At 37.0% G+C, this 26,993-nt stretch overlaps 1 protein-coding gene across 2 annotated transcripts in view; it reads left to right on the top strand.

The window, feature by feature from the left end:
• The window catches only part of LOC124289353 (polycomb protein SUZ12-like), a 57,456-nt gene that overhangs the window by 5,583 nt on the left and 24,880 nt on the right, over nt 1-26,993 (top strand). For both annotated transcript variants that reach the window (XM_046725965.1, XM_046725966.1), the window contains exon 3: nt 22,536-22,600. In XM_046725965.1, the coding sequence (XP_046581921.1) occupies nt 22,536-22,600 (65 nt within the window). The remainder of the gene's footprint in view (nt 1-22,535; nt 22,601-26,993) is intronic.

The following is a 26,993-nucleotide window of genomic DNA, read 5'->3' as shown; positions in this document are numbered from 1 at the left end:
TGTACCCACTAATGCCGAGCGCCGGGCAGGGACCAACAAGTACCATATTTTAACGTCTTTTAGTATGACTGTTTTCGATGAATAATACAAGATAATTTCAAAGCTAAAACATTTGTCCCTCTCTCACTTGTACTAAGTAATAAAACCTTAATACACCAGACTCAGCAACCATCTGTTAAAGTTATAAACTGAAAGTGTGTTTGCGGTTCAGGTCGCTAAATTTGTTTTTAAAGGGAGGGAATGTATATTGTTTTGGTTGTAAGCGATTATTACTGATGTTCAAAAGGTCTGAGTTTCTTTGTAAATGAAAGTTGTGATATTAAATTATTATGTGTGTGTACAGGTGTATTGAACAGGGATGGTGTGAATGATGACGAGAAAGATTTCATAACAGAACAAGCCAATGTAAAGGAAATTTCTTTAAACTGACTGAAAAAACCAAAATGAAATTTGTACACATGATTGAGATCCGAAGTCTAGACCTATCAGATCCAAAGTGTGGATTGTTAATGTGTCTGGCATTGTGTTAAAATGTAATTTCATTAGGGAAACATTTAAACATTCTTGGAAAGTAGGAAGCAATGTACAAGTTATGAATAAATCTCAGGGCGCAGTATATCCGGAATTAATGTAAAAAATGTTGTCAAAAGAGATGGATTTCTCCAAAGTTTTCACAACAGACTGCTCTGTAGATTTATTAGGAGAAACTTTTTTAAAGTTTACTGTTTGCACTCAGCCGGAATGTCGTTTATTTTGGAACTTACATTTTCAATAACTCTGGTTATACAGTGTTCACACAATATTGCAGAGGAAGGAACAAACTGCTGTAGGTTTAGAAACAGGGAAGAGAGGTAGAAAACATTACGTATTCTATCCCTCAGTATGCACTGAGAAATTCATTGCACCTAGTTCTTTAAAAAAAAGTATTAAGTTCCTGTATATTGATGAAAATATTAAAGCAATCAGATCATTTCGCTATACATTTTCGTACTTTACAGGACCCTCATGTATCCTCTAAAATTGAATTTAGTTGCCCGTTCAGGGGTGGAAATAACCCATTGCCCGACGTCCCAGTCCAGTGTTCTTTTCTGTCGGGCAAGCAAATCTGTATATCACGCTGTACCAGTTGACTTTTCAATGTTAATTATGTTGTTTGTTTAAAAAATCAACAAGAAAATCGGCCGGTATAGTGGAAAAATTATCAGGGCAAGTGATTTCACATGTGCCACTGTACCGGAGTACACTAGCAATTTTAAAGTTATTTCCACCCCTGGCCGTTGGACTTTTACTTAGGTCGAGGTTAAATGATAAGAAAACAGATTTGAAGCATTTTGTCAAATGGCTGCACTTACAAAAAAATTAATGAAACAAGAAATTAAATTTGTTCTTTGTGATTTCTATGTTGTTCATGAAATTTAAGGAAAATCACATAACCGACAGTATAAAAAATTGCAGGATAAGTACTAAGTAATACTACTAATATCCACAATTTGGGATGGAGAAAATATTTTTAACCCTGTGACCTTCAAGTTCATGTAGCAGGAATATTGCTGAGCATGGCGTTTAACAATGAATAAATCAAGAAAACCCACTGAATAACTGACTGTTTGACTGTGACATTGATAAAACAAATTGGCTTTGTGGAAAGTATTCAACATACTTTCAGGGCTTCTGAACAGTGTATTTTCAAAGACAAGTATTTCTAACTCTATTTGGTTATGATATGCAGAGCTCCAGATAAGATTTAGCTCATGTGGGTACTGTACCCACTGTATTTTTTTATGAGTGGGCATTATAAATGTTGAGTTGGTATTTCATTTTCCGCTACCCAATGCTTTCAAATATGTGGATATTTCAGTGATTTTACTCACCTAGGTATGTGTCATTGAGTAAGTTTACTAAGCAGGTATGTACTGCCTTATGTCATACCTGAGCAAAACCAACTTAAATATAATGGAAATGGTTTCATAAAACCTCACTCATCCTGTACTGACAGTATAACAATTGTCCTATACTAACAGTACACCTTGATAGCAATCGATGTCTTTTTCATTACGCAAGTGATTTTTATAAATATATTCCGTATACATATGTTTTAAACTTTTTGCATATCTAACATTTTAAATGCGTAATTTGTATGCAACAATTATTTTTCAATGCGTAACTGAAATTTTTCTATGCATATTTTACCCCAATACACAGCTTATCTGGGCCTCTGATATGTACAATGGTCATTAAAAACTGATATTGTGACTGTTTCCTGCCAAATCACAGGTCCCAAATTGCACATTCTGACCGTTGTGGATCTACAATCAGCCTATTAGCATTCTATATTTTTAATTGAGCGCCAAGATCAAACAATACTAGAAAATATGCAGACACTACATTAAATGACTCTGGATATTAGCCCAAAGGATTTCAGTTCTTGATATTTATTAATTTATTGATTATTATTAATACTTACATTCGGAATAAAAATATGTAAGATATGCATGATGAGGGATTCTTGCATTTAAAAATTCTTGTGTGACCAATCCTGTTTTGTAACAGTGTTCTTTTGGCTTGGGAGTTATATTCTTTATTTAGATGTACAATGCTCATTGGAAGAAACTTTCAAAGGTTGCATATGACAAGTGGTTTCATACTGTTTTTAGTTCTACCGAAGCTGACCGATTTTTTCCTAGAATCAACCCTAATACTTATATTTATGTTTTTATCAAACACATGGCAGACCTGTAATTGTTGAAATATTATATCTGCTTCAGTTTCATTTATTCAACCCACTGAGTTAGTATCCTAGGGCGGTGGGGTAGCCTAGTGGTTAAAGCGTTCGCTCATCACCGTGATCACAGCGAAGACCCGGGTTCGATTCCCCACATGGGTACAATGTGTGAAGCCCATTTCTGGTGTTTTCTTTCTTCTCTCTCCCCTTCCCCATGATATTGCTGGAATATTGCTAAAAGAGGCGTAAAAAGTAACTCACTCACTCACTAGTCTTGGTCCTCAGCAATATCAACCAGATAAAATAAAATGGATCCCAATTGAATTAGGATCATCATACCAGGTCATGTGTGATTGTATGGTGATGAATTGGTGTTCATTACATCAATCACTGGATTACCCAGTCCAGATTGATTATTTAGCCATTATTTAGCCGTCACCTCAAGGAACACTATACACGATACACATCACAATTAATGTGTTTTGTGTGAATTGCCCTGGCTTTCATGGCAAGAGGTGAATTGCTATCATCCCGCTCGTGTTTACACTGTAGTGATGGTCAATTTAGCTTGGTCTTATAGCAAGCAGATATTGAACTCTAGATCATGACGGGCAGGAATGTTAAACTGGCTCAAGTAATTATCAAGCTGGGTTATTGCAATTTACTAAAGTCATCCTCAGCTGTATTACAAATAATAATTTAACTGAATGTCTACAGCGTGTATTATATCGTATTTGTTCTGGTGCAGTTTTACTATGCTGCAGTGAATCTTGACATATAATGTACAACCAATTTGCCTTTAATCAATGCCAAACAATTTATTTGTGGGATTTTTTGTATTTATTTATTTTTTGTAAAAGAGATTGCGAGAGACTCTGAAAATGGGAATATTAAATTCTAACAAAGGTGTGTACCTGTACACAAGTGGCTGTTATCTATAAGTGCTTTCAACATGGCAGCTAAGGAAAGATAACTCTAATTTAAACTAAATTGAGGACAATTAGGAATATTTGAATTCAGAACTGGAAAGGAAATAGCATTGATTTGCTTGGTCGAAATTACTTGTATAACAATGAGAAACTTTTGCTTTCTGTTTTTAGGCCTCATGGTAGTTTTTAAATTGGAGATGAGTGGTGGTTCAAATACCTTATGAGCAAACACATTGAGCAAACCTCAAAGACATTAGGACCTTCTTAATTTTCAATAAACAGCTTAAGTGTCAAATGTTTTGTAACTCATCCCATTTTTAATCAACAGAACACATTTCTTTGTAAAGTATATTTTGACAAGAAGCTAAGCTGTGGTTATTTTATCAAGGACAACATGAGCTATGATACGCAATTGGAGATGAATCATATATCTGAAACAGAAGAATCAAATCTTGATGGCATCCATTAAATAAATTCAGGTAAATATTTCAAGCTTGTAGTGAAACGTCAACATTTCAACAACATAGCACTGGGGTAGGCTAGTGATTAAGGCATTTGCTTGTGATACCTTTTGCTTTTGATAAATATAATCAAATTCAAGTAAAACACCCCTTTCTAAGAAATTCATGAACAGTCGATTCTATTTATTGAGTAGTCATGAAGGAATACAGTTCAATATGCCGAATACGCAAATGAATTGTAACAGCTCTAGAACCTAATTCATTCACAGCCCTGACATTGGGACTCCAACTTGTCTAACTGTGTCTTTTAACCCAGTGTGTGTAATAACTCACGTATCGCTCTTATGAGACAATCAATAGTATTTATAACAACTGTCTAGCAGCAAATATCACAAGCCTGTAATGACTGACACAAGAAACTATGCACATACAAGTGGCAATTTTAATAAATAGAATCAATATAGTCTCCAGATGATTTTGTCAATTTTGTTTGAAATATATTTTTAGGCAGTCATGGTTAATGAGCACTAGAGTTTGTGTAATGACCACGGCATAATAAGTAGACAGGTAATTTGAATACTGCCTTTAAGGCAGATGAATGACTGATAAAATATACCATGTCACTCACTAGTGGTGGTCCGATTAATTGAAATAATCGAGATTGGTCGCTGTGACTAAACGACCAAGCAATCGATCATGTTTTCTCATAATTGAATACAAACAATTCTGGAACACTTGTTGCATTAACAATGTCTTTCACACGGTTGGTTTTGTCTGTTACATTTCATGAGCACTACAAGCTCGTCCAAGTCATGATTGAATTTATCTTAACGACCCCCAAGAAATTTATGTTCCTAACATACTAGTCATCCTTTAAAGATGAGCAATTTGCCAAAAAAACCAAAGAACTACATGTTTTTTCTTTGTTTTTGTGCAAACAAACATAACCAGGAAAATCTGATAAATGATGCTAACCAATTATTTTCGATGATTGATCGGTTGTAATGAACCAATCATCAATTATGAGATTTTAACCAATTCCCAACACTATCACTCACAAAACCATGTGCCTATGCTTGTTGTTAGGCTAACCTGTAGTCCTATATGACAGTGTGGATCTTTACTGACAATATCAATGTTATTGCACCAACTGCAACCCTACATGCTAAACAACACACTGGCACCAGTTCAGTGAAGAATCACAAAAACCCTAACTCATATTCATTATACATGTCATGTATGGAAGTATATGTTTGTGCAAGTTCCACTGAAGCAGAGAAAGATGATTATACAATTAACAATGAGACATACATTTGATCTGTTTTCTCATCACAGATTTTGCAATTTCAAAAGTTTTCAAGGGTTAGTCGGGGCTCCCCGGATACACAGCTTATCTGGGCCTCTGAACCAGTTTATTCAGATTTTGATCATTTCCTGGTTGGCCATGAATAGCAGAATCTGTCAAGTGCCCACCGTCTTGTATCTTCCCTTTCAAGATCCCATCTTTGCAGTATGAAATTGAGGAACAGAAGATTCAGTTTTGTGATTCGCCTGCAAAAAGGGAGAGAATATAAATTAATGAAACTTAAGTGGTGTATCAGGTTACAAGTTATATCACATCCATATTATCGGATACATTTCCTGTCGCAGCCTCTAGCAGCCTCCCATATTGTTACACCTCTACTATTTCGTATTCTGGAAGTATAGATATTTGGGGTTCTTTGTGTAAACATTAGACAGTTGGCACCGAGACTGGAAATATGTCAGCACCTACACCTTGCTGTCCTGGATTTTACTGAAGTAAATCAACCGTTTACAGTGTAAGCTGAGATCATACTGAAACAGAAATGTCAGTCTCGTCAACATTGCTCTAACTTACAGCCTGTAATTTTGGTTAGTTTTAATGTATCAAACAGCCTCACCTTTTTACATTCCCAGCGACATTTGCATCCATTCTCTATTTGTTTGCATGTGTGATACTATTACGCTAAGTGAAACAAGCGGCAAAACTACTTCCCTTTAAAGTTCGACTCTCCCAGTTGTCTCGCCTCCATGTGTTTGCAAGTCAGTACAGACCATTGCTTAAAGACTGATATTTGGCCTGAAGTTTGAGGTACTATAAGTTAAAACTCCAGTTTGAATTTAAAATTTCCAAGTTCATCAGAATTATTTTCAACAAAACCATGATTTTTATCTGTAGGTGCTTATCAAAGGGCATGTAGTTTGTGATCCTATATATATTCGCACATTATATATGAACCCAGTATGTATCAAATTGCTTTCCCCATGCATCGAATGAAAGGTCCAGACATCATCATGCATGTCTAAGTATCATTACATTATGCATTAGTTATGATGTGAAGACAATTTCTTTTCTCGATTAAATTACCAGATTAGTACAATTGGCAAATAAAAACATATATAACAGAGAGAAACTGTCTGAACTGGCAACTGTCGAAAAGTAAATGAAAATTGTTCCTATGTAAAAATTTAATTTAAAATGAAATGTCTGTCAACATATGTACAATTAAAACAAGTTCTATTACTTGAAGCTTCTAGACACCAGAGGTACAGATAAGCTGTGTATCTGCGTAAATTACGCAAATATTTATGTGAAAACTCAATTCGTATTAAGTTTGTTGGATACAGGTACGCTTGATTTTTTGTAAATACTCAATACATTTGATCTTGCAAGCGTACACACACAAGTGTCAAATCTTAGCTTGTGTACCGGTGGATAGATAAAGTAACAAAGGTATACTGGGAGGCTCTATTTCAGCACATGAATTTGGCAACTTGCAGTCTTTCTTATCGTTTCTCATAATACAGATAAAATATAGGTACCAGGTACGTAAACGAACATTTAAACTTTATCATATTTTTACAATTTATGGAAAATGGCAAAATACCCAAATTAGTTTAAGTGAGGTGGGTACAATTTATTTGGTAACTCAGAGGAAAATTAGGATACCCAATTAGGATGAACACAAGCGAGTACACATTTCTGTCGTTTTGGCACTTCAGCAATTCTGTTTTACACACTATAAATTGTTAAACACCAACAAAGAATTCCAGCCCATCGGACCTTATTTAGAGATTCCTGTCATCAGAACCACAAAATATTTTTGGGCAGCAGTATGAAGAAAATAGCATGGTCCCTACTCCTGTATAATCAGTGTTACAGGTAAACACCTGTGTTGAAATATATTAGTTTCTTTGCCAATACACAGCCTTAACTTATTCACAGCAATTGTTCTTGCAATAGGTAAAACTGCTTGAAAGATGAGACAGGCTTACTTATTCATGTGGCATCCTTCAGATACTTTCTCTGTCTTTACCCATGAAGCTCCGGGTTAGAATATTGATCTTCAGTAACCCACGCTTTCGTAAGAGGCGACTAACGGGACCGGGTGGTCATGCTCGCTGACTTGGTTGACACATGTCATCGGGTCCCAATTGCGCAGATCGATGCTCATGCTGTTGATCACTGGATTGTCTGGTCCAGACTCGATTATTTACAGACCACTGCCATATAGCTGGAATATTGCTGAGTGCAGCGTAAAACTAAACTCACTCACTGTTTTGCCCAGAATGGATTCATACACAGATGCCAACCATTCAGTGTTGAGTGCCAAGTTACTCTATCACACTTATCCTTCACCAAATTAGGAATTTTTTTTATATTGGTTTTCGTTCATTCAAAAGATATAACGGATAGCAAATTGTTCATGCTCTGGTGACACTGAGAATTCTACAACGTGACTATGCAGCCCACAACAGGCATGGGGTGGTCAGGCTTGCTGACTGGGTTGACACATCATTGTATCCCAATTTCATAGATTGATGTTCATGCTGTTGATCACTGGATTGTCTGGTCCAGACTCGATTATTTACAGACTACTGCCATAAAGGTGGAATATTGCTGAGTGCGGTTAAAACTAAACTCACCCACTTTCTCTGTCTTTGAAATTATTGAGGGGGTAGGCCCAAACCAAGTTAAAGAACAGCTGATTGTTTCAGTATCCTACAGTTACCTTGCCATGTGCTTTATGTCCTCGATCGGCCTCCTGAGTACCTAAGTTACAGATTGATCTTTCATGAGATGTCGGTAAAAAGAAACAATCAGGTGTCCTTGAACTTTTATGAATACTATAGGAACATTACTTGAAACTCAAAACTTTGCTAATAATTAAAGGAGCAAATTGTATTGTGTAATCTACATCAGGAATATACTTCTTCCCTTTTCCTAGTGTTATTAATGACTACAATAGCGGGAATATATGATTGGAGCACTTATGTGGTGGAATATGGTACTACAGCGGTAAATATCTAGTGGAATCTTTGTTAATGAAGCTAAAATGGGATGATTTTTGTTAGTTTCCACTTTCAAAACAAGATGGCCGCCATGCCTGACCTCCCTACTACCTGGACCTGTTGTAGTGGCATTATTTAATTATAGGTGTAGCTGCAGTGCTCAAAATTGGCATGGAAATCAGGGGATCATTTATGTTAACCCTAATATTGTTCCAACATTTGAGGGTCTCTAGATTAAATATGCAGAAGCAATGTTCAAGGAACTCAGATCGGCTCTAGTTGAAAACAATTCATCGGTCAGATATTGAGGGTTGGGTCACCAACAAAGTCAAATACGATACCACAGTACCACTGCATATGCCACTTTATGAGTGATTCCTGATTTCTGATGTCACCCATTGTGATATTGCTGAAATATTGCTCAAAATGGAGTCAAACTCCTACACTTCCTCCCTGAAAAAGGATAAGATTGTATCATGATTAGCGATGGTGCACATATTGGGTTCAATATGGTACCACCCCTGCTACCTTATAAGGATAATGCTATTTTTGAGGGCATTATCATTTGCAGAAGCCCGAGGTCTTCCATTAACTGCCCGACAAAGGAGGGCAGTTGAAAAAGACAGAGGGCTTCTGCAAACGATAATGCCCCCCAAAATAGCATTAGGCCAAAAAAAATAAATGTTGTGGTTCCGATTTCCTACATTTCCGAACTAGGGTAGGTAGGTAGGTTTTTGGGGGGTTTTTTGCAAAATATTTTTACATTACTCATGTGTCAGAAAATAAATTTAATTTATTATGTAGTGAGTAAAATTATTAGGCTCGGCGGGAATATTTAGGGTCGGTCGGGAAATCGGAACCACAAGCTTTTTTTTTTAGGCCTTACTGTTATTATTGCTAAAATACATGGAATTTGTGTTGAAAAGAAAAAGGAAGCAATGAAGGAATTTGACTGTAAGTTTACTCAAAACCCACTTCTGACGGGGTTGACTGCCGGAATGCAGTTACGTCATCGAACAATTCAAGTGATGTCACAACAGAAAGTGACTATTTCAACCTTGGCCTTTGACAAGACCACAGTCTGCAACATGTCAAACTATGTCAGTGTTCGGGTTTGATCAAACAACAACGTTAATAGTGCAATTGTTAAGGTTAGCACCAGCAAGAAAGCCAATATTACCGCTATTTAAAGCGGGAATTCGGGTTGCTTTGACTTGTTTGACCCAGAATATCTGCCAGTCCAAAGCCAATGTCGAATGAACCGCAAGCCCACGCACCCACTATGACGTCACTTGATAACAGAACTGATAGTGGCCCGTCGTTAAGGTTGAGCGGTCCAATATCATTTGCAGCGGACCGCAAATTTCTGATAATGGGAGGGCCGTTTCATGATAATTCCATGTATGTAGCTATAATTGCTTGTAACACTGCAACCCTCCAAGGACTTGTGAACTGTGATGATCTGGGTTGGAATTGGTCTTCAGCAACCCATTCTTGTCATAAGAGGTGACTAACGGAATCGGGTGGTCAGTCTCGTTGACTTGTTTGACATGTCATCATATCCCAAGTGCGTAGATCGATGCTCATGCTGTTGATCACTGGTCCAGACTCGAATATTTACAACCCGCAGCCATATAGCTAGAATATTGCTGTGTTCGGCTTATACAACAAACCAACCAATACTTGTCCATCAGTGATGCAGCATCTGATTCAGACCCACCTGTCTCCTGGTTCACGTTATTGATAAGCCGATAGTTTGATCATTGGAAGTCGCTTATGAATGCAGAACATCAGTACATAACACCAACCTGGAAACTACATTTACATCAGTGTTGTACAAGCCTTGCACTTGTTTCACAACACAAGGCTGGAGGCTGTTCAGGAAACCCAACTGAGCGTAGCATTATGTGACATACAGTGAACCAAGCCCAGTGATCTAGAAACTGTAGCAGACATTTCGGTCATTGGGTTTTTAAAAATAGGGGACTTTCATAAAAAAAAGGGGGACACAAAACCAGAGCATATTTTTACGGAATCCTTCTTTTTTGACAATGTCTTAGAGAATGATGAAGAACAGACATAGACTTTAAATAAAAAGCATGGTTTTCAACACTGACATGTTGCATGCTTCATCAGCTGGAAGTAATAACTTAGACTCTTGTCTTTGAGGGGTAGTATCACGGAAACACTGTTACACTGAAAACTATGAGCTAACAATGTATATTATATTTATTTGGGACACATAGGCCCACGGGAGTGAAATTCACTGCACATATTTGATTACTGTGTGAGAATGCTGCAAGAGTGCACTCTTGATCTATTAACTGCAAACCCTAGGGACTAACAGATATGCTGTCTTCTAAATTAAGCTAGACTGTTTCTTAAACTTGGTTACAGGTGTTATCTTGAAAAAAATGTTTAAAGATTAATAACAGTGTTTATATTCCAGCATCCAAGTCTCACAGCTTTAAAAAATCTCCATTAGAAAAATCAGCTGGGTTTTTTTTAGACTTAACTTAATATGCTTGGATAAAAACAAACTGTCATATTGATTGTCGCTATCAGTAAATAAATTATACACCACGCAATAAACATCTTTACTCATCTTTTATTGTAAATTTGTGTCAGCTATCCATAAACTCTGCTGTGAATAAGAGACAAAAGGTCCGCAGGTACATCCTGCTCATTATAACTCTGTCGTGTATCACTCTTGTGAGTTCGTGCACTTGGCACAGCAAATTAACAGACAGGTACTAGAAGTTACCTGAAAAAAAAGAAGTTTTTAAAAGAACTATTTTTAAAAGTTCTCATTGATGTAAAAATGCCCAATGTTATTGAAAACATATATTAAATTTGCAACAGTGTGAGAAAGTACCTGTAGCCATTGCAGTGTTAGACAAGTGGCAATAAATAATGATATTTCTACACATTGAATTTTAAGATACAGAGGAGTCATGGTTCATTCAATATTGTTTGCCATTGGTCGTAGTGTTGTGAGGGAAGCAGCTAACACAGGAATGTGGGTTCAAATCCTGGGTGTGAATCCACCCAACAAAAGTAATAGAATCTGTACCTGACTGAGAAAGTATTCCCAAATATAACATATGTTACAGTTTACATGAAGAGCCTGAAACTTGAGTAAAGAGAGTGGGTGAGTTTAGTTTTACGCCGCACTCAGTAATATTCCAGCAATATGACGGCGGTCTGTAAATAATAGAGTCTGGACCAGACAATCCAGTGATCAACAGCATGAGCATTGATGTGCACAATTGGGAACCGATGACATGTGTCAACCAAGTCAGCGAGCCTGACCACCCAATCCCGTTAGTCGCCTCTTATGACAAGCATGGATTACTGAAGATCAGTATTCTAACCTGGATCTTCATGTGTAAAGAGAAGAAGAAAGATGCTTTCATGCATACACTACTTGTTGATAGCTTAGCTGCAAAATTGTAGTGACATTGTATACTTTATTGGAAGTTTTACATTACAGGTTTAGACCAGGACTCCAAATGTAATAAGTCACCAGCCATTAAGGTGATTGAACGTGTAATATAAAATTAAAAGGCTATTGTTTATTAGATTATTTACCTTGATGTTATTATTGCATCCTACACCTTGACTCAAATATTGTCATTTAATTTCATTAAAACTGAAACAAAGTGATAGTCTCGTTTCTTGAAATGATGAAATCATTTACAACAAAGATGGATATTTTGGAAGAAAGAATTGTATATTGTGTAATGCAATATTTCATACAATACATTTCAGTCTATTTGGAATCAAACTACAGTCGAACCCTGTTCATCCTGAAATTTTGGTAACTCGGAAATAGTGCGGATAGCGATGCATCCGTAACTGGATCAAACAAGCAAAACGTACTAACGATGCATATTGACGAGACGTTATATATAGTACAATTACAATGTAGTTAATCCTAATCCTAATTAGCATGTGTTTTCATTACTGATGAGATCTTCTCACACCTGCCAAATCCTAATTAACAATTCAAGTGGCACACGTCCATAGTGTTTTGATGGGTAATTAATCAATTCACATCAAACGCCTGCTGAGAGAGATTAACAATGGCGATAACATACACATGCATATGCACATGCGTACAGAGCTTTCCATCCGGATAACAGGATCATTTTTCAATGGAAATCTATGGGAATGGTTTGAAAATTCTCAGACCGGGTCCGGAAGCGCGGGGTCCGGCTAAGAGAGTACAATGACTGAAGGTAAGTTTCGTTTCACCTAAAAATCGTCCGGTGGCAGAGTTTCCGGATATACAGGGTCCGAGTAAACGGGTCCGACCGTACATACAGTCAAGTGGAAACAGAAAAGTTTGTATTGTTTCAGATAGTGGCCAGGAATGGAAATCAAAAGGTTTTGTTGTATATTTTATTAGAAAATGCTACTTGCCAGTTCAGATGCTGAGCTATTCATATGGTTCGCTGCTCACCAGACAAAATATATACTCCCCACGAAAAGTTTAGACTCACTAGTGTAAATGTAGCCACTTGCTTAAGTCAACTCTTCTAAACTAGATTTTGCAAATATTTCCATACTGTTTAAAGGTACTGTTTACACATGAACTGATGTAAAACAAATTCGTAACGTTGGAAAGGTTATTGTCATGGGTTAAAAAAAATGATGAAACTGAGTGAAAATTGGCAAATTTTTGACAAAGTTTTACACCTCAACACAGCTGTTCACATGCATGATATTCGCACATGCGTTTTAACAATTTAATGTATGATCCTCTTGCAATTCATCTGCATAAAGTTTGCAGTTGGTTCCCCAAGTTAGTGGAGAAATTCATCTTCGATGTAACCACACATATATGCATAACATATAGAGAGTGCTTCAAGTGAGTCTAAACTTTTGATGGGTGGTATATTTCAAAACATGTTAAAATTTGGATAAGATGAAAATGAGTCAGTTATTATGATAAGATGAACAAATGGTGCATGTGTTTGGATGTGCCTCTAGCGTATGTACCAGAAATGAATGGCGTAGGTCAGCTTACTAATGTCCTGTGAATATTACTCTGTTAGGTGACAGGAAATTAATGCTGATGGCGTCTTCCAAGACATGTAAAAGCAGGTTATAAAGAATATTCACAGCCAAAGGGCTGAGTCAGTAGGTGTGATACTGAATGTGTGAAATGTAGGAATTAACAGGGATTATATTGTCATCACAGACATGTATTTGCTGTTTGAGTTCAGAATGCGTTAGTTTTCATTGAGGATTTCTGGGAAGAATAAAAATCTGTTCCCAGAAATTTGTGCCTGTTGTTAGGAGCTTTCTTGCTGAATTGATCTGTGAATTGGTCTTCAGGCTGCTTGTGATTAGGGACGGCCATGCATGTCATCGTATCCCAATTGTGGATGTCGGTGCTCATAATGTCAATCACTGGATTGTCTGGTCCAGACTCAGTTATTTACAGACTGGCATCACAGAGCTGGAATAATGCTGAGTGTGGCATTAAACCACAAACAAACTTTCTCCATGTTACTCAAGGATCAGAGACCGCCTCTGTGGTGTAGTGGTTAGAGTGTCCGCCTGGAGAGCGGAAGGTCGCGGGTTCGACTCTCGACCGTGTCATGCCAAAAGACGTTAAAATATGGTACTTGTTGGTCTCTGTCTGGCGCTCGGCATTAATGGGTACAGCAAGGACTGGTCGGCTCGGAGTCAGTATAATGTGTCTGAGTGGGGTATTCATGCTTCACTGCGGCATGGTTTCTCAGTGGGCTAGCACTATAAAACTAGCTTTAGTCTGGGCTTGTACAAGCAGCCGCACATACACATACACACGCATGCACGTCGTCATATGAGCGAAATGTTCTCAGGTACGACGTTAAACCCAATTTCACCTCACCTCACCTCACCTCAAGGATCAGATGGTCAGACTCCGTGACCTGGTTGATATAGCATGTCATTGTACACAGGTCAGATGGATTGTTGATCATATCAGTTTCTGATCTGTTTTGCCCATACCCGTGAAGGTCTGGGTTAGAATATTGATCTTCAGTAACTCATGCTTGTCGTACGAGGCGACAAACGGGATCGGGTGGTTAGGCTCGCTGACTTGGTTGACACATGTCGTCGGTTTCCAATTGCACAGATCGATGCTCATGCTGTTGAGGACTGGATTGTCTGGTCCAGACTTCATTATTTACAGACCACTGCCATATAGCTGGAATATTGCTGAGTGCAGCGTAAAACTAAACTCACTCACTCACTGTTTTGCCCAGCATAGATTCATACACAGATGCCAACCATTCAGTGTTGAGTGCCAAGTTACCTCTACCACACTTATCCTTCGCCAAATTAGGATTTTTGGGGGGAGTTTTTTTATATTGGTTTTCGTTCATTCATAAGATATAACGGGTAGCAAATTGTTCATGCTCTGGTGACACTGAGACTTCTACAACGTGACTATGCAGCCCAACAACAGGCATATGTTCAGTTGACAGAGTTAAGATATCTTTTATTTAGTGGTATGAGGTCTCGGGTCATGTTTCATACACTCAAGTCATTTTATCCACTGGTCGATTTTTGCGTAAGTAGACATAAAATAAAATGTACTCCGATAATATTTTGGAAAATGAAAAACCATATCTTTCTGAAAATGGGTCATTTGATGAAGTTTATAGGGTTTAAACATATTTTACACTTATGTGATGAAAATTGAAAATGTCAAAGAAAAAACATTATTCTTCTTTTACCTATAATTACACATCCGTTTTCCCTCTGACTACTCCAAATCTTCAGTTGACTTTTGCAACACTGTTAGTTAATATCCAGCCACCATTATATGGCTGGAATATTGCTGAATGTGGGATTTGTTTTCTACATGCAAGTTGTTCCAGTTCATGGAAAGAACTGGCATTGAAAGATTCATTGCATGATGTTATCAGCAAGGTTATGAAGTCAGATTAACCTGCAGGAGTTCCTTTGTTTGACAGAAAGAGGGTGTTATTGTGTGTTAAATGAATCATGTAATGTGTACTACCCTACCTTTCTGTGGAAGCATTCCGAAGCATGATAAATTGTGTACTGTTGGTTGGTTGGTACAAGTATGATTCTTGCACAGAATCTACAGGTCATGAATTTGCTATGTCATAATGATTATCAACCTTTGAGATCATCATACAAGTTTTAGATTTTTTCAGGAAACTGCTAAACATAATGCATCTTCCAAAGAGTTGTTGTCCACAAGGAAAATCACTACCAATCAGAACTTAGTTCTGTACTAATTGTGGGGCGGTGGGGCAGCCTAGTGGTTAATTCACTCGCTCGACACACTTATGACCTGGGTTCGATTTAGCTACATGGGCTCAATGTGTGAAGCCCATTTCTGGTATCCCCCCTCCTTGATATTGCTGGACTATCACAAGTATATCCAAGGTTTCTTTTTAATTCAAGGAACACATTTCTGGTAAATATTCAATATTGACATTAGCTTTATTTTCGCTTTACTTCCAAGGTCCTGCTACTGTAGAGAGAGCCTAGATCTGATAAGCCTGTTAAGAGCAGTTCCTTGGTAGTAGAATACATCTCGTCCCTCACTTGTCTGTGTATATAATATATATATAATATAATAGTCCACTTGTTTAGCACATTTTCCACACATTAGTATGCTCAAATCGCTGGAAGATCATAGAAAGACAAAGTTCTTAGTTTGGAGGATAGGCGAGATGAAACAGATGAGTCTTTAGTGTGGTCTTGAAAGATGAAAAAGCATGTCATGTTTTCCGTTCTTTTGGGCAGTTTGTTCCACTCAGTGGTCGCAGCATATAAGAATGATTTCTCACCAAAACATGTCATCTTGACAGAGGAGACAGTCGATAATTGACTGTCTTAAGATCTGAGTGTCCTTGTCTGAATGTATCGCTTTACGAGTTCACACAGGTATTCTGCAGCTGAGTAGTGCTGGTTCTCCCATGGCGCTGACTGCCGCACCTTGGGTGCTAATTACCTTAGTTTCCCACATGGCCCTAACAGACTTATCATTTCACCTGGGAGCTAAATTATGTCAGCTTGGTAAGCATGAGAAGTAGCTGGATTTTGCCTGAAACACTGCTATGTAACCTGAAGCTGTTATTAATATTAGGTGTGACTATTGAGAAGGACAGAACTAATGTGATAGTGATAGTCTGTTGCAACATACTATTGCGACCAATTATTGCAATTCTATTGCAGTAGTGTTTTTCTCTGTGAAATGTGTCATTTGAAGTCATTTCTCAAATGAATGTATAGTTTATATGAAAATAAAAACAAGTTGAAGTAGTGTCAGTCTCTTTTGATAACTGGCAAGAAACTTGAAACCCGGATCAGGGAAACAGTCATGTTTGTTTAAGAGGTAACAAGGGCGGATAACTCTAAATCAGAGTGAATGAATCTGGTACTTCCTGTATTTTGCTCTGCATATTTATCAGTGGGAGTCAATTACTAAACAATTGATAGTCGCACATACTATCAATGCATCAATAGTTTTTCATTTCTACCATCGATTAATTGCTGTTGGAGAATTGCAATCCATCGATAGTTCAGTGCATTGTTACAGCCCTAAATAATATTTAGACATTATTGTTGCAGTTTCTTATCTGAGACACAGTTTAGCTACCGAAAGCACTGATATTGTACCTTACGCACAGATGACCTGTCTGAATCACAGTTCAGATACTTGAGGCACAGTTTAGTTATTTAAAGCACAGGTATTGTGCCTTAAGCACAGGTGACCTTCCTGAATCTCAGGTCAGATGCGTGAGGAAAAGTTCAGCTACCTCTAGCTCTGTTGTTCATAGGGGCGGTGGGGTAGCCTAATGGTTAAAGCGTTGGCTCGTCACGCCGAAGACCTGGGTTCGAATCCCCACATGGGCACAATGTGTGAAGCCCATTTCTGGTGTCCCCCGCCGTGATGTTGCTGGAATATTGCTAAAAGCGACATAAAACCAAACTCAGTCAGTCTGTTGTCCATAACCAACTGTTTTGCTTGAAGTGTAGTTTAGGATCATGTTAAAGATGAATTTCATTCCCTTTTGTTATCTTCATTATAAGATAAGTAGAGAACTGTTTATACCGCCATATTCTGTGATACTGTTGTATGTTTTCCTCTCCTCCCCTCTCTCTCTTTCTCTGTCCATTCTCTGACAGGTCTTTACTCTTCAGAATGTCTTTCTCTCTCTCTCTCTCTCTCTCTCTCTCTCTCTCTCTCTCTCTCTCTCTCTCAGTGGGCTAGCACTAAGTCTGGGCTAGTACAAGCAGCCACACATACACACGCATGCACATCGTTAAACCCAATATCGTCATATGGAATTTGAAATTTGTTCTAAGATAAGTAGAGAACTGTTTATACACGTTAAACCCAATATCCTCACCTGTTAAAGATGAATTTCATTCCCTTTTGTTATCTTCATTATAAGATAAGTAGAGAACTGTTTATACCGCCATATTCTGTGATACTGTTGTATGTTTACTGTCCGTTGTTGACAGGTTTTACTCTTCAGAATGTTTTCCTCCCCCCTCTCTCTCTCTCTCTCTCTCTCTCTCTCTCTCTCTCTCTCTCTCTCTCTCTCTCTCTCTCTCTCTCTCTCTCTCTCTCTCTCTCTCTCTCTCTCTCTCTCTCTCTCTCTCTCTCTCTCTCTCTCTCTCTCTCAGTGGGCTAGCACTAAGTCTGGGCTAGTACAAGCAGCCACACATACACACGCATGCACATCGTCATATGAGCGAATTTTTTTCTCAAGCACGACGTTAAACCCAATATCACCTCACCTCTCCCTCTCTATATATAACATGATACGGTGAGGCCACATCGGTATCCTGGTAATGTCCATGCACCAGTGATGCAAGTATCAGGTCTGTATTTACACATTAGGTGAAAGTGCTGTGAGCATTAAGATTGTATGATGGCAGTATATCTCAGTGCCTTGTGTATTAATACTTTATTGGTGTCACTGTCAGTGCTGTTCATATTAAAGCTATGTTAAGTTTTACATAAAGCAAGGGTAGAGACAATGCAATATGATCTAGTACTACCATGTCATTAGTTCATATTTTCTCCCTTTTAGTGGGTGAAACTTGGCCTTGAAATATTTGTTCAAATTTCAGACAGCAAAAGATGACATATTAACATATTGTAAGGACACTGTAGATTCTTGTATTCATAGACCCGTGAAGATCCGGGTTAGATTGATCTTCAGTATCCCATGCTTATCGTAAAAGGCGACTAACGGGTCAGGCTTGCCGACTTCGTTGACACATCATCGTATCCCAGTTGCGTAAATTGATGTTCATGCTGTTGATCACTGGATTGTCTGGTCCAGACTCGATTATTTACAGACCGCCGCCATATAGCTAGAATATTGCTGAGTGCGGTGTAAAACTAAACTCACCCACTTGTATTCATAACCAACCAATAAACACGATAGAATCTGCATAAACTAGTTCTTGAACAATTTCTGTCATTATTCATGTTTTGCATCTTCTTACTTGTAATGTAATGAATGGTGTTGCAATACAGGAGTTGTAGAACGATGTGTTATATGGTAAGCCTTGTCTCTCTATGAAATACTGCATCGTCATATCATTACACCACTAATTTGTTTAAATTTTTGTATTTCCGTCTTTTGAAGTTACATTTTTCCATCCACTCTCTAAACATTCATAAGTTAAGTGTGCATTACACCACTAATGTTATCACAGACAACTATTTCATGAAAATGCATGATCAATTGAAACTGCAACTGCTATTGCAAGCTATCAGACAATTTATGCTAGTTTTGAAAAACAACATACCGTCATCCTAGATACGAAATGATATTCTGATATGTTTTGAATGTTTGCTGTGACACTTTCCCTCTGTTATTTATATTAATAACAGTGTATGAAATAAGGCCCGTCCGACCGCCTGAGACGGTCTAGATTTCTGACGGACGGTCTAAATTTACAGCTAGCCAGCCCGATGGTCAGGTAATTTTTTTTAGATGTTCCATACATCTGAGTAAATTCACCATATTTGGTCTGGTTAAATCCAATTTGGGCTGGTAACATTTTGAAGTTACCGGCCCTGATGTCTGCCTGGACTTTTGGCTTATTTCATGCACTGTTAATAACAATAAAATTGTTATGTTATTCATAACTTGTTATTCAGGTTATGTTCAAGAACAAGCTATTTGGACATGCTCTCATAGCAATGCTGCAATATAATATGTACATATAAAATATATGATGTTCCCTCAAGCAAATTGAGCGTTTCCTACTTTGAGTGCAGTGTTCACACATATGAAACAAATTGCTAGATTGAAAATCCGTCGATGTATGGATTTTACATTGTGAAGCTATCAATTGGCTTCTAAGAATTCTCCTCAAAGACTAAGTATTTGTTGTGCTGGGGTAATTCGCCAAGACTACACTGTAATCATACACTGCGTCACAATGCCATGTCTATCCAGACATTAGAACAAACGATGTCTTGTGACAGGGGCAAACAACTTGTGACAGTAATGTGCAGCACTTTGTGTCGAATATGATAGATCTACACATTATTGGTGTAGTTTTAAAACATAGATTTTTAACTAATCCCGCACAACTTACATCCGATGTAGTGCAGGATGAGTATACAAATATACAAAATATTTAGATTTTACTAAATGTTTAACTAATCCTGCACTACTTATATTCGAAGTAGAATAGGATGAGTATACAAATATACAAAATATTTAGATTTTACTAAATGTTTAACTAATCCTGCACTACTTCGGATATACAAAGCCAGAATAAGTATACAGATATAACAAATATTTAGATTTTACTAAATGTTTAACTAATCCTGCACTTCTTTAGATGTTAGTAGGATAAATATACAGATATAACAAATATTTAGATTTTACTAAATGTTTAACTAATCCTGCACTATTTCGGATGTAAGAAGCCAGGATAAGTATACAGATATAACAAATATTTAGATTTTACTAAATTTTAGCTAATCCTGCACTTCTTTAGATGTAAGTAGTGCAGGATAAATATACAGATATAACAAATATTTAGATTTTACTAAATGTTTAACTAATCCTGCACTATTTCGGATGTAAGAAGCCAGGATAAGTATACAGATATAACAAATATTTAGATTTTACTAAATTTTAGCTAATCCTGCACTACTTCAGATGTAAGTGGTGCAGGATAAGTGTACAGATATAACAAATATTTAGATTTTACTAAAGTTTTAACAAAATGAACAATGTATTGTAATGGTGTGTTACTGATTTTAGGTTAAAATGATCAAAGCACAAGAAAACACACACACTCAGAGAGAGAGAGGGAGGGAGGGAGGGATAGACTGACAGTATGTTTATCTGTCAATCCTGATTACAGATTACTCATCCCTGTACAGTGCACACACCATAACAAATTCTTTTCCCACAAGCCTGGCATCTTGCAGCTGAAGTCAACACAGAAGGAAACCTATATTTGTTTGAATTAAGTACTGCAGCACACAGTCCCCTCTGTCTATAATAGTGGGGTTAAAGTACATGTATCAGAATGCACCGGCATTGATTTCCAATCCTAGCTCGTGACTTGAACATGTGAGATAAATTGCTGGATTGACGATACGTCAATTTATGGATTTCAGATTATGAAGCTGTCACTTGCCGTGCATCTTTTCCGTAAATTTTTATTGTTGGATGAATCTAAGCAATGGTACCATGTTGTACCTACATAATTTATAAAATTTGTGGTGTCAAAATTCCATCTGAAATTTTATGTCAACCTAGATTTAACAAGTCTTTTGTAAGTGTTCATGGAGAGTCAAGTGACCTGACTTAGAATTAGCTGTTCCTCTTCTGCACTTACAAGTATTTCTATGATTTTCACAATATCCTTTCTCAGTGCTTTTGTGCCATATTATCTATAGCATTTATTGAAATTAATGGGAACAAAGTGCCACCTGAAAATCTGATCTGATACATAGAACTGGATATGCTGTCTGGATAGTAGTACAGGGTTGAAAATAGGACTGCATGGTACTACCGGTATATCGCAATACGCCTTTCAAACGATACGTATTGCAATGTTTTTTTCTCCGAACCAGTATTTTGGATAATAATGTATGAAGTTTTGTGATTATCTCTATGGTTTAAGTTAAAATCCATACAGGCTTTCATTCACACTGAAGTTTACAATTGTAAATAATTTGACAAAACAGCATACTTTACATAGTTAATTTTCTAAAAAAAGAAACAACAATCCCTCAAAATGAAATCTAAATTTGATGTTTCTGTTATCTAATCGCTATTTATTCTTAGGGCTTTATGTAGAAAATAGGCTCTGCATGTCTCTGTGTCACTGTCAAACACTGAAATACCCAGTATATCACAATACGTATCGGAATACAGCTACCAGAATTGCAATATATTGCAAATACTAGGGAACCCTAGTCTCAAATTCATCTATTTTCACTAGTCCTCAGAAAGTGATGTAAAAGTTGAGTCCACAATTAACTTTCACTATTCCTCCCTGCATTTACTTGTCTTAATCGAGCAAGTTTTGAAAGTTTAGTGCGAAAATCACTCTGGTCCTGTGGTCCCTGGCCAGTACAAATTCATCAGGATGATAAGTTTGCAGTGGTCCTGGTGGCCAGTGAATTTTGTATTGATAGTTTAGTAAATCTGAGAATGATTTTTGGACCAGTGAAGTACAGACAGGACCACTAATTATTGTCCACTTACTGGTCCTGTGGTCTAGTGGGAAGTTTTGAAAGGTTTCTTGCCCTGTGTCGGTAAACCATTAATCCTATGCCATATATGAAAACACTACTACTTATCATTTATTTTGGTAATGTTTGATTTGGTTTCAATATCCTGGTATAAATGAAAACTTTTTCACATATATGTAGTTTGGTTACAAAAATATATATCTTGTATTCTATTTTCTAGCTTGATATCTTATTTCGTTCAGTGTTATAATTATATATATCTTCATTAATTTCAATGAGCCCCATGTTGTCAGGAAAGATTTGTTGATAATGAAGCAGACCGTTCTATGGCACTCACAAACACACCTGTCAGGTATTAAAATTCAAATGATTTTCTGTTGTAGCCAATATTCCTGCATCGGTCCCTCTGGTACATGAAGCAACGCCGATCTGTGAACAATGCCAACAGGTAGGTTGAAAAAAACATTGTGTACAGTGTTGGTGTTGGGGGACTAACTGAAGTCCCAGCAGAACATCATGATGTCATAACTATAGCTTTAACAGATACACAAGTGGTTCAAGCATTTGTTTGTCAAGGCGAAGACCCAGGATCGATGTGCCGTTTGAAGAAACGTGTGAAGAAAATTTACGGTGTCCTCTGCTGTCATATGGCAGGAATATTGCTAAAAACAGCATTAAAACATACTCTAAATCAATCAATCACAGAATAATAACTAGGTATGAAATCGTCTTATTTCTTTGCCTTGATAATTGTACCTCATTGTTGACGATATCAATCACGGGTTTGTTAAGCCCATACTCGACTATTCACCAGCCTTTCAAACAGTAGAATATATTGCAGCTTTAAACAGCAAACAATCAATTAACAAACATACAAATATCTTCTTTTAATCAAAAAATGTCTCATTCTTTTTACCAGAAAACTCAGCCTAGGTAATTGACCTTAGACACATTCTATTGATTATCACATTTTTATTTTTAGAATTGAATCTATATCTCATAAGAGTCTATTTTATTAACATTTAAGAGACCTCATCGTTTTGCTATAAACATTGAATACCGCAGGAAAATAAAAAAGGTTTGTCACCTGAAATAGTAGGACTGCACCCTATTACCTGTGTACCAGAATACAGCAATATGCATTTCAAATAATACATATTGGAATATATTTTATGGGAACTGGTACATTGGGTAAAAGAATGTATGGATTTTTGTAATTATTAAGGCTGTAACGATTCACTCGCATATTCGGTGAATCGAACCGTAGCCCTTCATGAATTCAATTCGTTATTTGTGATCACCAGAACCGAATTTTAAAGAATATTACGATTTTTTTAAGGAAGCATGTTTTACTTGAACCCTTGTGTACTTTTGGAAAGTGAGATATGCAAGGATTGAATATGTACTAGCCTTGCAGTAGCGCAAGTCATGTTAGTTTGCCAAGGCCGCACATGGTACTGTCGACTATAACTATTACATACCAAATTTGAGTGTCATGAGATCACTGGTTATTGCTGTGACAAATCAAAAATGTCAAAATGGGCGTTCCATATTCTACATCAATCACTTAACTACAATACAGTATTCGTGAATAATTATTCGTATTCGTTACCCAACATTCATGATACGTATCATATTCTCCACATAGTGTATTCGTTGCAGCCCTAGTAATTATCTCTTTGGTTAGAAGTAAGATCTACACAGACAGACTGTCACTCGCAACTGATGTTTTCTTTCCTTACTCACAAAGTTGCATACTTTACATACTTGTATTGTATGATAAAGAAAACAGATTCCTTAACCATCCTTATGTTGCTGTTATCAGAACAATGATATATATATTTAGGGCCTTAATGTGTAGAAAATAGGATCTTCAAGGAGAAACATATCACATACCCTTGCTCAGAGTTAAAGGTGAATCACTTACGACGTATATGCAGGGGTTTACATAGCTCTTCAAAACTGAGTGTACTGGGGCATATGTTTTTGTGAGTCCATTTCCAAAATTGGGGGTCCATCAATTTGCATTAAATAGATGATAATGAATGCTTCCCATTTGATAATGATTATGTTAAGATATGTGTTACTTTCAATGTCATTAGAATAATGATTGTAAATAGTATGTTTATATTTTAATATGGGATATCATTACAAACTCAGAAAGTTCTTTCCCAGAAAAAATTATATTGAGTCCACAAGGACGCCCAGGATTTTAGTTTGGGGGAACTTCACCAAATTTCTGCGTCCAATGCGCAGGAATTTTCATCCCTAAAACCTGATATGGTGTTCAGAATTGAGCATGAAAGTCATGGGGTCATATCCTTAATTTGAGATTTGAGGGCTTTTTGAGATTCTTCTACAGCAAACTATGTTTGTAACAAACATGCTCATACCAATAGAGATATTTTGGTCCATGCTTCTTCCTGAATATTTTAGTCAAAATGCATATAAACAACTGTAGTCTGTTTGCAGTGAAAATGTACGAAGAATTTCACTTTTAACACACAAAAAAGTAAATCGTTTAAAATCGCTATTATTTGTTTGTATTACAAGGGGATTTACACATTAAATGAAACATCGAGAAAAAGCAGGGTTGGTCTAAGTTAACGCTCATCATGTACTGCACAGGCATTTGTTTCACTGTTCAAACTACTGGGCTTACGCCCTTGTAATACAAACCAATAATAGCGATTCGAAACTATGATCGTTTGTTGAACAACTTTTATCCTATGTTGAAAAAAATTCTGAGATTTACATGTTCATTTGGCAAGGTAAATTATGACATTTCGCAATCTTAATTTCACTTTATTTGATTTACGTTTTTGCTTAAAGGGAAATTCGTCGGAACGTTTTCACTGCAAACGGACTATACAGATTTTAAAAATTTAAATTAGTAGTTCCTTTGAGTCTGTTATAATCCCAGTTTACTGAACCACTGCATCAAACCTCTAGTACACCAGATTTCAAGCACTGTATTCATACTTGCAAGTGGAGCCACATGCCCTCATGTTTGGAGCATGTGGATGATACCCAAGACTTTTAAAAGCCCCATAACTGGATGATAACACCATTTGATTTTACATTTAGGCCTTTTTCCCATGATGCTAGTAAAACTTTAGATGGACAAATATTTTCTCTGAAAATGTAGTTACTAGACACTGTTTTGGCTGGCTGAGAATGGAATCATGTCATTTCCATGACTTTATCAAAATGTGAGAGGACATATCTCTATATCAGTACCAAATTTGAAAAGAAAATTTGGTTAACAGTCCATATGTTTCCTAGAAAATTAACGATTTCAAATCCTTTTTTTACCCTGCACTGAAGTGAGCTGTGGACTGAATGTGTACTCCAGTAGCATGGCTCTTCATTTAACAGTTTAGTTTTAACATAACCTTGGAAACTGAATTTTCATCTTGTTTGAGAAAGTCTTGACACAATGATCACATGAGTAAATAAAAAGTAGGCTCATTCAGAAAGTCATCCAGTCCTTGGCTCGTACTCTTCACTTAGTGTGTCCTTCAGGTGACAATTTATTGTCTATATGTCGACATTATTCCATCCAGTTGAGGGGAAAGCAGCTGTTTTTTCTTGACAGATGTTCTTTTAATAAATGTTTACCTCCAAGATAAACCATGGCAGAAACAGTTCCTTTGAGGAATGCCAAGTGTGAGAGCTGTGAGGAACATGAAGAAATCATCCAAAGAAAATTATCACTAAAGTCTTTGAATGGCATTTAGTCTCTGAATTATCAAAGGTACATGAGGGAATTGCCTTTTAATATTCTAGGCATGCTTGGGATTTTTGCTGGTGACGGATATGTTTTCGGCCTTCTGCTCCCTAACAGGCAATTTGTTAATGTTAAAGGGAAGCCCAATGGTTTGCTTTCTTTTGTCAGAACAAATTTTGTCAGACATTCAAAATTGGATTCAGTGAAGGAAAATTGAAAATATATGTGAATTCCCTTCTAAATACAGAGATGCCAACATCTTTGTAGCCGCTACGAATTTTAGCCCAAACTACGCCAATACGATTGCACTAGAAATTCGTATATATAGACAAAACGTATATTTTCGTCGATTAAATACATTTTCGCCAAAAAAGAGACCAGAAGAAATGTTATGCTGATAATTTGGAAATCTGCTGTTGGATGTGTGGGAAATTAAAGCTTCACTCTTGATTAGTGTCATATCTTTCTCAGAATCCATCATGATTTTAAATATTTAGTTGACTACTAATTTTATGGTCAAACTAATAAATTTGATCCTCGAAACTAGCATTTGCAACACTTTGGGGTTGGCATCTCTGTAAATAATCCCCTCTGTTCTCCGCATGGACTCTAACTGCCAGGCTTTTGGGGTAGTGGGTCAAGTGTTCATTTGTCACACCAAAGACGAATGTTTTATTCCACATATGTGTACAATGGTGAAGTCATGATATTGTTGAAATAGGGAGTCATAAAACCAAATTCACACACAAACTCCCTAGCTATTAGACACCCTGCAAGTATCATGACAAACCTGTTCACTGGCGTTACTTCCGTTACTTCGGGAATTTTGTTGCCGATTTGGAAGGGGTGAGTGAATGAATGAAGCACCCAGGTATATGCCGACTTTCTCATGGTTGAGTATAAAGAATCTGGAGAAAGAAAACAAGTGGTTGACCACTTCACCAACAACCAGGGTCCCGATCCACAGTGCAATCGTAACATTAAGACCAGCCGTAACGTTATAGGTTATCGCAAGCTTACAAATGTCATAGCGCGCTACCTCGTCACAAATAGTAGACAGGTTATATAACAAGCATCTTTAGGGAGGCCTACTGTCCTGAAGTCCCTCTAT

The sequence above is a fragment of the Haliotis rubra genome, unplaced genomic scaffold, assembly GCF_003918875.1.
Source record: "Haliotis rubra isolate DU_JTF1 unplaced genomic scaffold, ASM391887v1 Scf44, whole genome shotgun sequence".
In the NCBI taxonomy this organism is placed as follows: domain Eukaryota; kingdom Metazoa; phylum Mollusca; class Gastropoda; order Lepetellida; family Haliotidae; genus Haliotis; species Haliotis rubra.
Note: the sequence above shows the minus strand (reverse complement) of the source record. Positions and strands in the feature narration are given on the sequence as shown.